At 36.6% G+C, this 12,571-nt stretch overlaps 1 protein-coding gene across 5 annotated transcripts in view; it reads left to right on the top strand.

The window, feature by feature from the left end:
- Nucleotides 1–12,571, top strand: part of LOC105061349 (uncharacterized) — a 31,393-nt gene that overhangs the window by 18,470 nt on the left and 352 nt on the right. The window contains exon 4 of one of the 5 annotated variants that reach the window (XM_073248845.1): nucleotides 12,260–12,564. The exons of the other annotated variants lie outside the window; for them this stretch is intronic. Coding sequence (XP_073104946.1) covers nucleotides 12,260–12,312 — 53 coding nt within the window. The 3' untranslated portion in view covers nucleotides 12,313–12,564. Of the gene's footprint in view, nucleotides 1–12,259; nucleotides 12,565–12,571 lie in introns of those variants that run through there. 5 annotated transcript variants of the gene reach the window in all.

Here is a 12,571-nt window from a genome sequence, read left to right as displayed (position 1 = left end):
TTTTCACCCTAGAGCAACTCTTTGCTAGTAGAGTGATTGCGTGTTTCCGATGCAACTGAACCACTGTAACCAACTGAGAATAGTCAACGCACGCCCGTACTTCTACAACGGTGGAAGACCATAAGGCTTAATATTGATTAAGGAGGTTTAAATCATGTCTCATCTGATCAGTCATCACATGATCGATCTAACTGGCATAGGTTAAACCAAAACGTCTTAGCAACTAATGAATCCAATCATCCAATTATGATCGATGGGAGGGTACGCCATTAACTCGCCGTAGGCTAAATTATCTAGGTAAGTAGCCTCCCAATTAAAAATCACTGAGCGAGACTTGCTTTAGAAACCAAATGATTTATTTGTTTCAATTAGTCAGCTTAGGTAAATCGGGTTCAAGCCATAAAATCGAATTAGATCTTTAGGTTGACTCAATTCTACATATGAAGTTTGATCGACTCAATCTATAACACTTATAGAATTATAAGCTTACTTGATCTAACCCAAATCAATATTTGACTTGGTTTAATCAATAGCTACATCGATTTCGACCCAATATGATTTAATCATAACCTAAAGATGCAATCCAATTACACGACCTAATGCAAAACTATCCATGCCTAACGATTCATGCACACGCTAATTTCAGATCATAAAAATTATTTTTAGATCTAAATTCATTGCATAGAAAGTAAATTTTTGGTTTTCGAAATACTTTTAGAACATGCATGCAATCATATATCATATATATGAAAAATTTTAGATTTTTCAGAAATTAATTTTAGATCTAAACATACCATCAATATCGCATACACGAAAAATTCAGATCGCAAAAATTTAATTTCTAACCTATACTTGCTTTTTCATATATCACATATATGAATAAAAATCAAAACTAAAATACTTTTCAGATCTGAATATAAACACATACATTGCATGTATGAACTAAAATCAGAATTTCTGAAAATAATTTTTAAAATTTTTATGCTACTTTCATACATATGAACCTATAGCTCTAATACTACTGTTGGATTTTCTACAAGTGCTAGTGCACGTGGATTTTAAAATTTTTCTAAATCCAAAATGCAGCGGAAAAATCAGATTAAAACACTTTTAATCTAAGCATGCATTCATCATATGAAAGCACTTGTAGATCTAGTAAATATACTGAAATTAACATAAACTGATTTTAGGATGAATGAAAAAAGTCTGTAATCAATTCATATACCTGAATCGCTTTTCTTTTACTTCAAACCTATAATTGGGGTTGAATCCAATTCAATCCTTGGATTTGGGGTTGATTGGGCTTTGAATCAGTAGCACAAGCTTCCTGCCTCTGTGGGTATCCACAGGACCGATCTCGAATAGATTCTCTTGACTTCTGCTTGCTTGAACCAAAGATCTGAATAGGCTTGAACCAAGCTGGATAGGGATCAATCCTTGAATCATTTTGATCTTTCTTTCTTGATTCTTGAAGAAGTCAAGAACCTTTCTTGGTCCCTCAACTAATCAAGAAGAACAACAAACACAAAGTGGTTGTAACTAACTCCTAACAATTTGAGAGGAAGTGGATAAAAGTAGCACCAACTTGGTGCCAAACCTTTTACACCAAGGAGGGATGCCGCCCATCTCACTTCTAGCTCTAGAAGGGATGCCTAGAAAGAGAGAGGGTGTGGGCTAGAGAGAGAGAGAGAAGAGGAGGCGTGGGCACAGTAATAGGTGGCGGCAAGGGATGGGAGATCATGAGGGTATACTAATCAAATTAGGATCCCTCCTAATCATATTAGAAGTTCTAGCCATAATTTACTTGGACCAAGTAAATGGGGCGCCATCCATAATTCACCCATATCCACACCTAGTGCTAGACGTCCTATCATATGGGATCCAATTAAAGATTCTCAAATCAGCCCACATGGTTTCATAAATTTACTTCAAGGATTCTTGATCAAATTAAGATAAATAAAATCAAGAAACTCTTAATTTAATCCAAGTCATAATTTAAGCATTCAACCATTGGAGGTCATTGAATCAAATTCAATTAGGTTCAAATCAAGTGTAGGAATTGGCTAAAAACTTATCACATAAGCAAACCAACTACAAGAGAAATTGGGTTCACTTAGGTACTAGCAAGATTAACATGAATCCAATAGGATTTCTTTAAATTCATATAAATTAGTGCTTTATAAGCCCAATTATAACTAATCAAGACCTTCTCCCTTTATATGTGATCCCATAGGTTCAATTGTTTGGTAGTGAGACATATCATGATCTCTATCATAGGTATCACTGAAATTTCTTTCAGTGGATCGGAACAGTTCAACTCTAACTAGATAAGGATCATTGATTCAAAATGATCCTATTGAGTTCTCACAATCCATCAGTGACATCTGGCAATATATAGTGGCAACCCAGCAGAACCAAAATAGAACCTTTAGATGTAGTTAATGTATGATATAGTCTCTCTATCATAAGTTCCGACTAAATGACAGGTCATGGATAAATCGTCAAACCTCATCATCAATTATATGATAGATCCAATTAGCTCAAGTCCAATAATGATTTTAAATGAAAACTCTTTTTTATTAATTACACTGTTATGGCCATAGACTTGCGGATTTAGTTTCTCAAATCTTATAGGACTACTCTCTATCAAAGTCGATAGATCCTATCTAGATTCACACCTTTCTCGCATATGATTGAGTCAATGCTTATGTGTAGTCAAACTATAGCAGTCTTACTGTAAGCAACTGTGACGCCGCAGGTCAAAGGACAAATCACACAACTACAGCATCGAGATGATCACTGACGATTGGATAGAAATCCATGTGATCTCTCGTATGGTCACGCTTAGTACTAGTTGTTCTCTAATAATTATTCGCATTTGCCGCTTAGTGTCCTACACCTTAGATTAGAGACTCATCTATCCCGAAGGAAGCAAACTGTACGCCGGTCTATCTGGATCAATCACTGTCCCCATGACTATCCTATAATCGGGAGTAATTCAGGAATCGATCATACATGTCTCTAATTCTCAATACTTGAGAATATGTATTGTAACATCAATTCCAAGGACGATTCAAGGACACATAATACTTGAATAGAAAAAGAAAACTTGCTTTTTATTGATTAAATCAATAGTTTAAGTACAAATTTGTGTTATAGAATGAACAATGTGTCCGCCAACAATTGACTTTTAGGACATACATCTAACAAGTTCACCCTTTCTCATATACCATCATCATCTGCAACCCTCTGACAGCCACCATCATAGCCGGCTAGCCTCTCCCTTTCCTTCCTTCTCTCCCATCTCTCTCTTTTCCTCTTCGGTTCTTCCTCTCCACTTTCTTTGCCATGTTGGTTTGGGCCTAACACGGCTACTACGAGTGTACTGAACTGTATTGCCAACTGGCCAGCACAGGGTTTGGTTCCGGTCCAGTGAACCTTGCCAAGTAATCATTGCAGGTTTCTAAGAGATGCTTTTACAAGTACCCCTAAATCCACTATTTATGACATCCCAAGTTTTCAATGAATACTTTCACATGTATCCGTGGAACCAACTACTCACTCGAATACACTAATGAGAAGAAATGAGAATAGGCTTCTCATATGGGCTTCTTCTTAGGCCCAGTCTTTGGATATTCTAGTATCAGTCTCCTATTGGACAGAAGTTGCCCTTCGAGTTCATGCCTTCATCCCCATGGTAAGGTAAAGGATCTGTTATGTTGAAGGTAGCCTAAATGTTATCATCTCTTAGGAGCTCAATCTTATAGGTGTTCTCCCTAATGCTTTTAAGAACTTTGAATGGTCGATTTACCGGTGGCTTGAGCTTGCCATGATGACCTAGTGGGAAGCAATTTTGCAAAGATGGGTACATACTAAATCCTGTGCTTTGAAGATCGTGTGCTTTCTATGGTTGTTTTTAATGTTCCCAATTCTTTGGATTCTGCTTTTTAATCTTGGCTTGCACTTGTTTATGATGCATTTGGATGTGTTTAGCTTGTTCTTCAACATCTCCACTAGAAGGATGAGTAGTGGGCATAAGGATTATATAAGTTCAGTGGGCTAATAGGATACATCCATAGACCACTTGAAACGGACTGGTACTAGTAGTTTGGCTGGAGATGGATTGTAGCCAAACCTGTCTTGAGCCAATGCTAGATCCATGGACAAATGCTTTTACCACCAAGCTCTTTAAGAGATTGCCTAAGCTTTGAAAGATGGCCTTTATTCAGCAATCTGTTTGCGAGTGATGTGAGGGGCTAAATTGGAGAGTGGTGCTTAGCTTCCTCTAAATAGTACACCAAAAATGAGCAACAAATTTGGGATCATGATCAGAAGTGACTATCTTTGGTATGCCATCTCGCAAAAGTAGAGGCCAATCATACTACTAATGTTATCATACCGTACCGAGCATACCATACCCTACCAATGCTGAACAATCTCTTACCTTACCAATACTTGCCTCATTATCTCATGCCGTACCACATAACGACACCGTAATAGGATGATATTGGTAATGGGGTCGATACCGAGATGGCAACCTTAATTGGAAGAGTAAGAGTCGGAGCGTCGGTCATCTTCTTTTTGATAAGTTCTAAGCATTTTTGAGCTTCTATCCATTTGAAGTAGCTACCTTGCAAGCACTTAGTGAGCACTTAGTGATAGGAGCAATAATAGCGCCATAGCCTTTTGATGTAGTGGTAGAGTGCAACAAGGCCATGAAAACTCCAGAATCATGAAGAGAAGTAGAATCGGGCCAAGAAGAAATAGCTTCAACTTTGTAAAGGTTCATCTTGATGCCTTGGGCTGAGGCAACATAGTCCAGTAGGACTAGGCTATTTGTCAAGAATTTATACTCCTTTAAATTAGTATACAATTTTTGTTCTCTCAAGATTTTGGATGCTTGATCTAGATGTTCCATGTGCTAAAGATTTTTGCTATAGATTACAAATAACATCAAAATAAACAAGAAGAAACCAGCTATAATATAAGGCTTGGAAATGTGGTTCTTAAGCTCCATAAAAGTGTTTGCAACATTTGAGAACCCAAATGGCATTGCTATCCATTGCCATCCTGAGTTTTGAGAATCTTTTTCCATTCATCACTGGGCCTCACTCGAATTTAGCAACAGCCACTTTTGAGATCAACTTTTGAGAAAATATTAGCTCCATGAAATTGGTCTAGGAGGTCACAAGGTGCGAATGGGAAATGGTGTTTGATAGTGATTTTGTTCACTGCTTTACTATCCACACATATACCAAGATCCATCTTTCTTTGGAACAAGAAGGACAGGAATGACATATGGACTGATGCTTGCAAGAATTAACCTTTTGAGATCATTGACTTGGCTCATAGTTCTTTATTCTCCTTTAGGCTTATTCTATATGCTGGTTTGTTTGGAAGAGTTACATTGGACAAGAGGTCAATACAAAGTTGTATGTCCATCAAGGGTGGAAGTCTAGGCAGAATCTCCTCCAATATGTTCTGGAATTTTTTGGAGAAGGTGCTTCATGATTGGATGCATATGATTTTGTTTTTAATCTTCTTCCATCACCACTACAGCAGAGATCTTATCAGAACATTTTAAGTTTTATCTTGAGATTTTGAGAGCATGTACTTCGCTTTGGGAGGCTTAGGAGTGCTTGGTATTTTGCAGAGGGCTAAAGTGACCTTCACCCCTTCTTTGATGCAAGATTATTTGTTTCGGATCCATTATGAATCACGCCTCATGTTGCCAAGGGTGCTCAAGCAACAGGTGACAAGCATCCATGGGAATAACATCATACCACACCTCATCATTATAATTCTTTCTTATGGAAAATTGAACTAAGCATCTTTTATTAACTTGTATATTATTTCCCATCTGTAGCCACCAATAAGTTAGAATAGACTTAGCATGATAGCCCAATCTTTCCAATAGCCTAATCTTGTAGGCATTAACTTGTATCTCATCTCCAACCTTATGGGACATATCATGATAGCTTAACCTTCTCCATAGCTTAATCATGCAAGCTTGTAGACATCATGATAAGTCCAATGAGATTGGAGACAAACAACATGCATGCCTCTCATCGAAGCCCACTAAGGTAGCTAGCTATGATTTGCTCCTTCAGTTCAAGAATGCAAGACTGCATCATAAACTGATCAAACACCTTTCTTTGCTCCTTTATGGAGCAATGTCCTTGTGCAAAGTGAGGGGGCTTAAGGAATGAATCCTTTAAGTAGTACTCCACCATTTTTTTGAGTTCTTTTTTCCATCTTCTCCCAAGATTCAGTCCTAAGCTATTGAATTTTGAGTTTCTCACACCTAATGGAGGCATGCTTTATGAGCCTCATGACTACAATTTTCACTTTGCAGTGGTGCACTACTTTGGATTCACAGACTTGCTCCACAATGAAGCCAATCTATGAATTCATCCGATTGAATCCTTCCTTCAAACTCCATGATATCAGCTTTGATATCAAAGTCTTGTTGGGACCTATGGTCCCTTCAAAGATGACAATGAAGGGAAGCCTCTTCACTTGATACTCGATGACGAGTGTGATGTAAAGGGGTAGCCTCTTCTTCAGATATCATATTCCAAATCATGATAAGATTCATCACATCTGGAAGTAGGTTTGCCATATTGAACGATACTGGTGCGTACCTGATTGCACCATACCATTACTGGTACCAAACTCGTGTACAGTATGGGGGGTGTATCATTACTTGGTATGCCAAACCAGGTACCATACTAGATGTACTAATATTATAATAGGATCGCACCAATATGGGGTCCGATACCGAAATGGCAAACCTTGCATTGGACTATTGTTGGAAGCAAGTTGCTTTTGCAGAAATCGCATTTGTCTTCACAAGCCATCAATCACGACATTTTGCAAGGCATGTTCACAAACCAAAGTTTCATTATCTTTTGTTACGTGATTATGTTGTTCAGCCATCAGGAACCACAAGCTCTGATACCAACTTGACTCAAGATACAAGAAATGAGACAAATGGAAGTAACAAAAACATAATTTGGATAGCTACTCTTCCTTATGGAATCCACCATGAAAGGAAAATGTAAGCAACAAGAACTGAAGATAAAATTGGATTTAACTCAAAATATGTTGCTTTTTCCAATGCATGGATTGGTTACATACATATAGGAAATGTCCCCATGAAACAATCATGGGGGACAATTCCCAAAACATTTATGATAACAAGTGCCAAGTAGTCATCTCAAGTTTTCGAAGGACACTTTGATATAGGCATTAACATGCAAGTTATAGGGAGAAGCATAAGGAACAAGAGGAAAAGTGGAAGAAAATTCCATGACAATTTTGTTGATCAATTTTATTAAGCCTTGGAAAGTCCAACCAAGATTGGGGAAACTGATCTAAAAACTAAAAGGAAATGCACTGGGACCGCCTAAGTGCAAAATCTGAAAATTAGGTGAAAAACTAATACTATCTCCAATGGAAAATTCAGAGGACTTTTGACCCAACACCCCTGAATCCCATGAGCAAGTATGTTGAAGTTTCCAATTGCAGATTTGCTAGCTCCAAAGAGTTTTGGCATGGTCCAAGTGATTATAGTACTTGCAAGCTATATCCTGCACTGCAAGCACTTTCACAAGTGCCTAATATTGTTCCAAGTTTTCAAGCAACACTTTCACAAGTACCTATAGACCTAACCATCCACTAGAATACGTTTAGACAAGCAAAAAATGAGAATGGGCTTTTCTTATGGCCTTCTTCTTGGGCCTAGTCCATGGACACTGTGGAGTCATATGTACTAAGTGAAAAGAAAACAAACAAAACTAATACGTACCTAATGATAAGATGGATACCTAACGGTGGTAGAATTTAAAAGAGAGAATTGTTGTATTTTTTAGGATTAAACTATTAAAGGAGATGAATTGGATCTCAAGAACTTAATGGAATGTGACTTCAAATGGCAGATTGTATTAAGGGGTTAGCTAGAGATGTTCTTAGGAGAGTTAAAAGGCAAAAGATATGTTCATAGAAAAACTTTGTCAAAAAAATGAGGTGCAAAAAAGGAATGAGATAATGGGGATTTTCTTTAAATAATGGGAAAAATAAATGATATTGAGGATTTTAAAAGATATAGGGAAGTTTACAAAGATGTAAAAAAGGCTATTATGTAAGGGTAAATATATAGCTTATGATAATTTCTTCAATAAGTCGGGTTTAGAGGGAGGTAAAGATGAAATTTATAAAATATCTAAAATAAAATAAAGGAAATCTAAGGGTATTATTCAAATTACATTACTAAGAGTGAGGATAATAGGATGTTACTAAAAGATGAGAAAATAAAAGAAAGATGGGCTGTTATTTTTTAAGAAATTTTAAACAGGAATTTCATTAGAGAAATTTTTATTAAAAAGACACATATGAACGATTATTAAAGTTTGCTTTGTACAATTCATAAAACTGTGGGGGAGATCTCCATGGAAAGGACCCAAAGGATTAGATCTTAGGGTCAAATAAAGTACCAATGATATTTGCAAAATCATGCTGGATATGGGCTAACTTGGCTCATGAAAATTAAAAAAATGCTTAATGATTGTAGAAGTATTGTGGTACCTATTTATAAGAATAAAATAATGTATAGATTTGCTCTAAGCATGGGAGAATTAAACTTATGATACACTTTGTGAAGTCATGGGAAGGAATAATTGAACTATGATTAAGAAAAATTACAAAAATCTCAAGTATCCAATTTGCGTTTATACCTAAAGATCAATAATAGTGGCTATCTTGTTATTGAGGCTATTAATAGAAAAATACGGACAAAAGGGAAGTCTGCATGTGATCTTTATTGACTTGAAGAGAGCTTATGATAGAGTACAAAGAAAGGTAATTTTGTGGGTTTTAAGAAGGATGTGTGTTTATAAATGACACATTAAAATCATTGAAGACATGTATGTAGAGTTTTGACAAGCATTAGGTGGTGTTGTCGTACAATATTTCTAGTCATAATAGGATATCACAAAAGATTGACCCTAATTTCATCTTTTTATTACAATCATAGATGAACTCATGGCTAATATTCAATATGTGCCTTGGTTTATGCTTATTCATGATAATTCGATGAGAAAAGAAGTGATTAAATGATAAAATAGATTTTTGGAAGAAAGCTTTAGAAGATGAGAGCTTAAAAATTAGTAGAACAAGAATTGAGTATATAAATACAATTTTAGTAAACATAGATGAAGATTAGGTCCTAATTAAGAATGATGGACAAGAGATAGTGCAAAGTGATGGGTTTTGTTATTTGAGATGCAAAATCATGGAGAAATAGATGAAAGTGTATGTAATAGGATAAGAGTTGGTTGGATAAATCAAGAGGTGCTTTCTAGGGTATTATGTGATCGACAAACACCTTGGCGACTTAAAGAGAAATTTTACAAACCAACAAGAAAACAAATGTAGTAAAAATGAGAATGTTATGCTGGATGTGTGGTAAATGTAGAAAAAGATAGATTGAGAAATGACAGGCACAATGAAGATTTGAGGGGTTTAGTAAGAAGAGTTATTTTAATTTCCATGGAAGAATATAGGAGGAATGGAAGACCTAAGATGATATAGATGGAGGTTGTAAGACTAGACATGGAAGAGTTTGAAATTACATTAGAGGTGGTCCTAAATAAGATTTCCTGTCAAATGAGGATCTACAAAGCCAATTACAAATAGTTGGGATAAGGCTTTGTGGTTATGGTTTTGGTTATCATGTTTGAATTGGGACGACAGTAAGCTTCCCTTGATGTGCTTCCCACAATACTAGCTGTTTTTTTCATTATCACTCTTTACTAATTGCCAATTATTTTACTGGTTGTTTAGTTAAAATACCTACTTGAACGGTATATTTCAGACCAATCTTTGGCAATGATAAAAGCAGGTTTTTGCTGTGGCACCACTTTAGTACTAGATGAATCCTAGCTGTTCACTTATAGTGGGTAAGGAAATAAATAGACAACTATGCTTACCACTATGTAATGTTATTTAAAAAGCAAAATATTTTTTGACCTGAGTGGTTGGCACAATCTATAATGTTTGTCCAAAATAATTATAGAAAATTGTTGTACTCAAGGTTTGTTGAACCGTTCTGAAGCAAGCCAGTTCAGGATGTACCAAACCAGACCATTTAGGAACCGGCATAGTTCAGGCCTTTAAACAAAACATGGCTGGTTTGCTTAAACCGCCCCTCTCGCGGTATTAAACAAGGGCGATTCATTTTTTTCCCCTTGACTGAAAATACTAGAGAGAGGCCCCCTCCTGCTCATAAACACTACCATCATCTGCCTGCTTAGCCTCTCGTGATGGTCTGCCCCCCTGCTGCCTCCAGTAAGTCACTTTTTCTCACTCTCTCTCTCTCTCTCTCGCGCGCTTGCTCTCTCTTGGTCTTTTAAGGTTAGGACTTCCCTCACCCTCCCCCTTCCTCCCTCTCTCTTCCCCTCGCCCTCTCTCTCTTTTTCTCTCTTCCTCTCTCTCTCTCTCTCTTTCTCTCACCCCCTCTTCTTTAGTTGTACATACTGAAAGTCTGGAACAATACAATACGGACCTATACCGTTGCTGAACCGGTTGCCTGTTGGTGCCCCTTTTAGTACTGGTTCAGCGAACCTTGGCTGTACTTCCCATGCATACTTACAGCAAAGACCAGCTCTTACCAGTTGTTTGTTCAGTCAACCCATATGGAAACAAATAGCTAGCATCAAAAAGGTAAAAAGATAAGTGTGGATTTTGAGAAGGACCATAGCAAAATTCTAAAAGCAGATTGTCAACATCCATATATTTGAAGGGTGAAAAGATAAGTTTGTAGAAGTGCTTTTTCTTCAGAAATTTGAAGAGTTATTTGTCAATGCATAGTCCTGGGAATTAAAACTCATCAATATAAAGGTTTTGGAATGGCATTTATGGACTAATCGAGAGATCAGCTTTTCTGATGATGATTGGCCTGCGCTAGGGGTTAATCTGTTGATTTGGAGTTACCTGCAGTAGCCATTAGCCATGGCTAATTTTTAATTTGGAAATAAGTATAAGAACCAAACAAATATTCAGGCCAGAGTTTGGGAATTGAAACTCTGTCACCATATGAATCTTTTTCAGCCTGCATTAATATCTGCTCTAGATACATGATGCAGACCTAGCTAAAAGAATTTTACAATATCATCGGGAATACAGTGCTGTTGGTTGAAGTGGAAATCATTTGGTCATTTTTTCATTCCCTTCTTTTTGTTCCTTGCTTTGCCTTTTCCCTATAAATCAGGATTATTCACCCAATTTTCTCAACAGACGGACAGGTAACTTAACAAAATGTGGTCCCTTTATATTTCTGTCAAGGAGCTTTAATTATTGATTTATGTTAAGCTCGGAGTGTGAGACTTGTCTGAATTGAAAAGCATTCACTTGACATGGTGATTAAATAATTTTACATGTTATTTACAGCAATTAAGCGGCATGCTGAAATATAGGCCGTCAGTTTGTGCAACTGTCAGCTTGTAATAGAAAAATAACTTTTAAAATTTTTGGGCAAGCAAAATAAACTAGAGTTGCTGGAAGTATCACCACATTGAAAACTTGTGAAGTAAGAACTCTTACTGTAAGCTGGACTAGTACAGGTTTGGGAATGTATATGGTTCATTATGAAAAATTAAGTTTGCTCGTTTTGTCCCATCTGAGTTCAAAAAAGATGAATAGAATATGGACTCATGGACAATCCTGGGAAATTCGTAAAGCTTTCTTGCTGTGTAACATTGTTAGTTGGTAGTAAGTTTAATAGCCTTCCTGTAGTGATGATGTACTTGGGAAGATGCAGTGAAGACAATTAAATATGGTTCTTCTTGCCTCAGTGCATAAGTATTTTGAATATTCTTATCCATTTTCTATGAAAACGTCAGCAATTGGAATGCTTTAAGCAAGCATACAGCTTGCCATGGGTAAGAGGGATTTCATGTTATCTTTCAGTTGCGTAAGTATGATGCCACTAAATGTGCTATGCATGTATTTTTGAAGTTCTGTAAACAGCAATACTTGTATCGGTTTCAGATTGCACTATGTATAGATGAAGCCTAAGTAGCAGCTAGTGTCATATATAGATGAATAGAGTTGCTTGGATGTATTTCTATAAGAGGAATATTGCATAATCGACATGTATCTGATAATGTTTGTATAATCCAATCAAATTATGTAGCGGCAGAGGTCTGAGATGCAAGGAAATCCTCTGAATGGTATTTTGAGGTTTCTTTTTGTATGGCAGATTGGCAGATCTATCATGAAGAATCTATTAGTTGCAGCCCAACTTTTGCCTAGTCAATTTGTTACTTCCTGCCATTTCTTCATCTCGTTCATTTCTGCTCAAGGAAACTTACTATTGTGCCGCACTTGATAACCATGCAAATTGATGGCATAAGATTAAATCTCTGTAAATAATCTTGAATCAGTTTAGTGCAAATTGATGGCATAATTTTAAATATCTGTAAATAGTCTTGAATCAAATTGGTGTTTGTAATCCTAGTTTTCTGTAGCCCATGAGCAATATGGATCTGCTGTTTCTTGAGACCCCATGGTA

Source organism: Elaeis guineensis, chromosome 14 (genome assembly GCF_000442705.2).
Source record: "Elaeis guineensis isolate ETL-2024a chromosome 14, EG11, whole genome shotgun sequence".
NCBI lineage: Eukaryota > Viridiplantae > Streptophyta > Magnoliopsida > Arecales > Arecaceae > Elaeis > Elaeis guineensis.
This window is presented reverse-complemented; position numbering and strand designations above follow the sequence as displayed.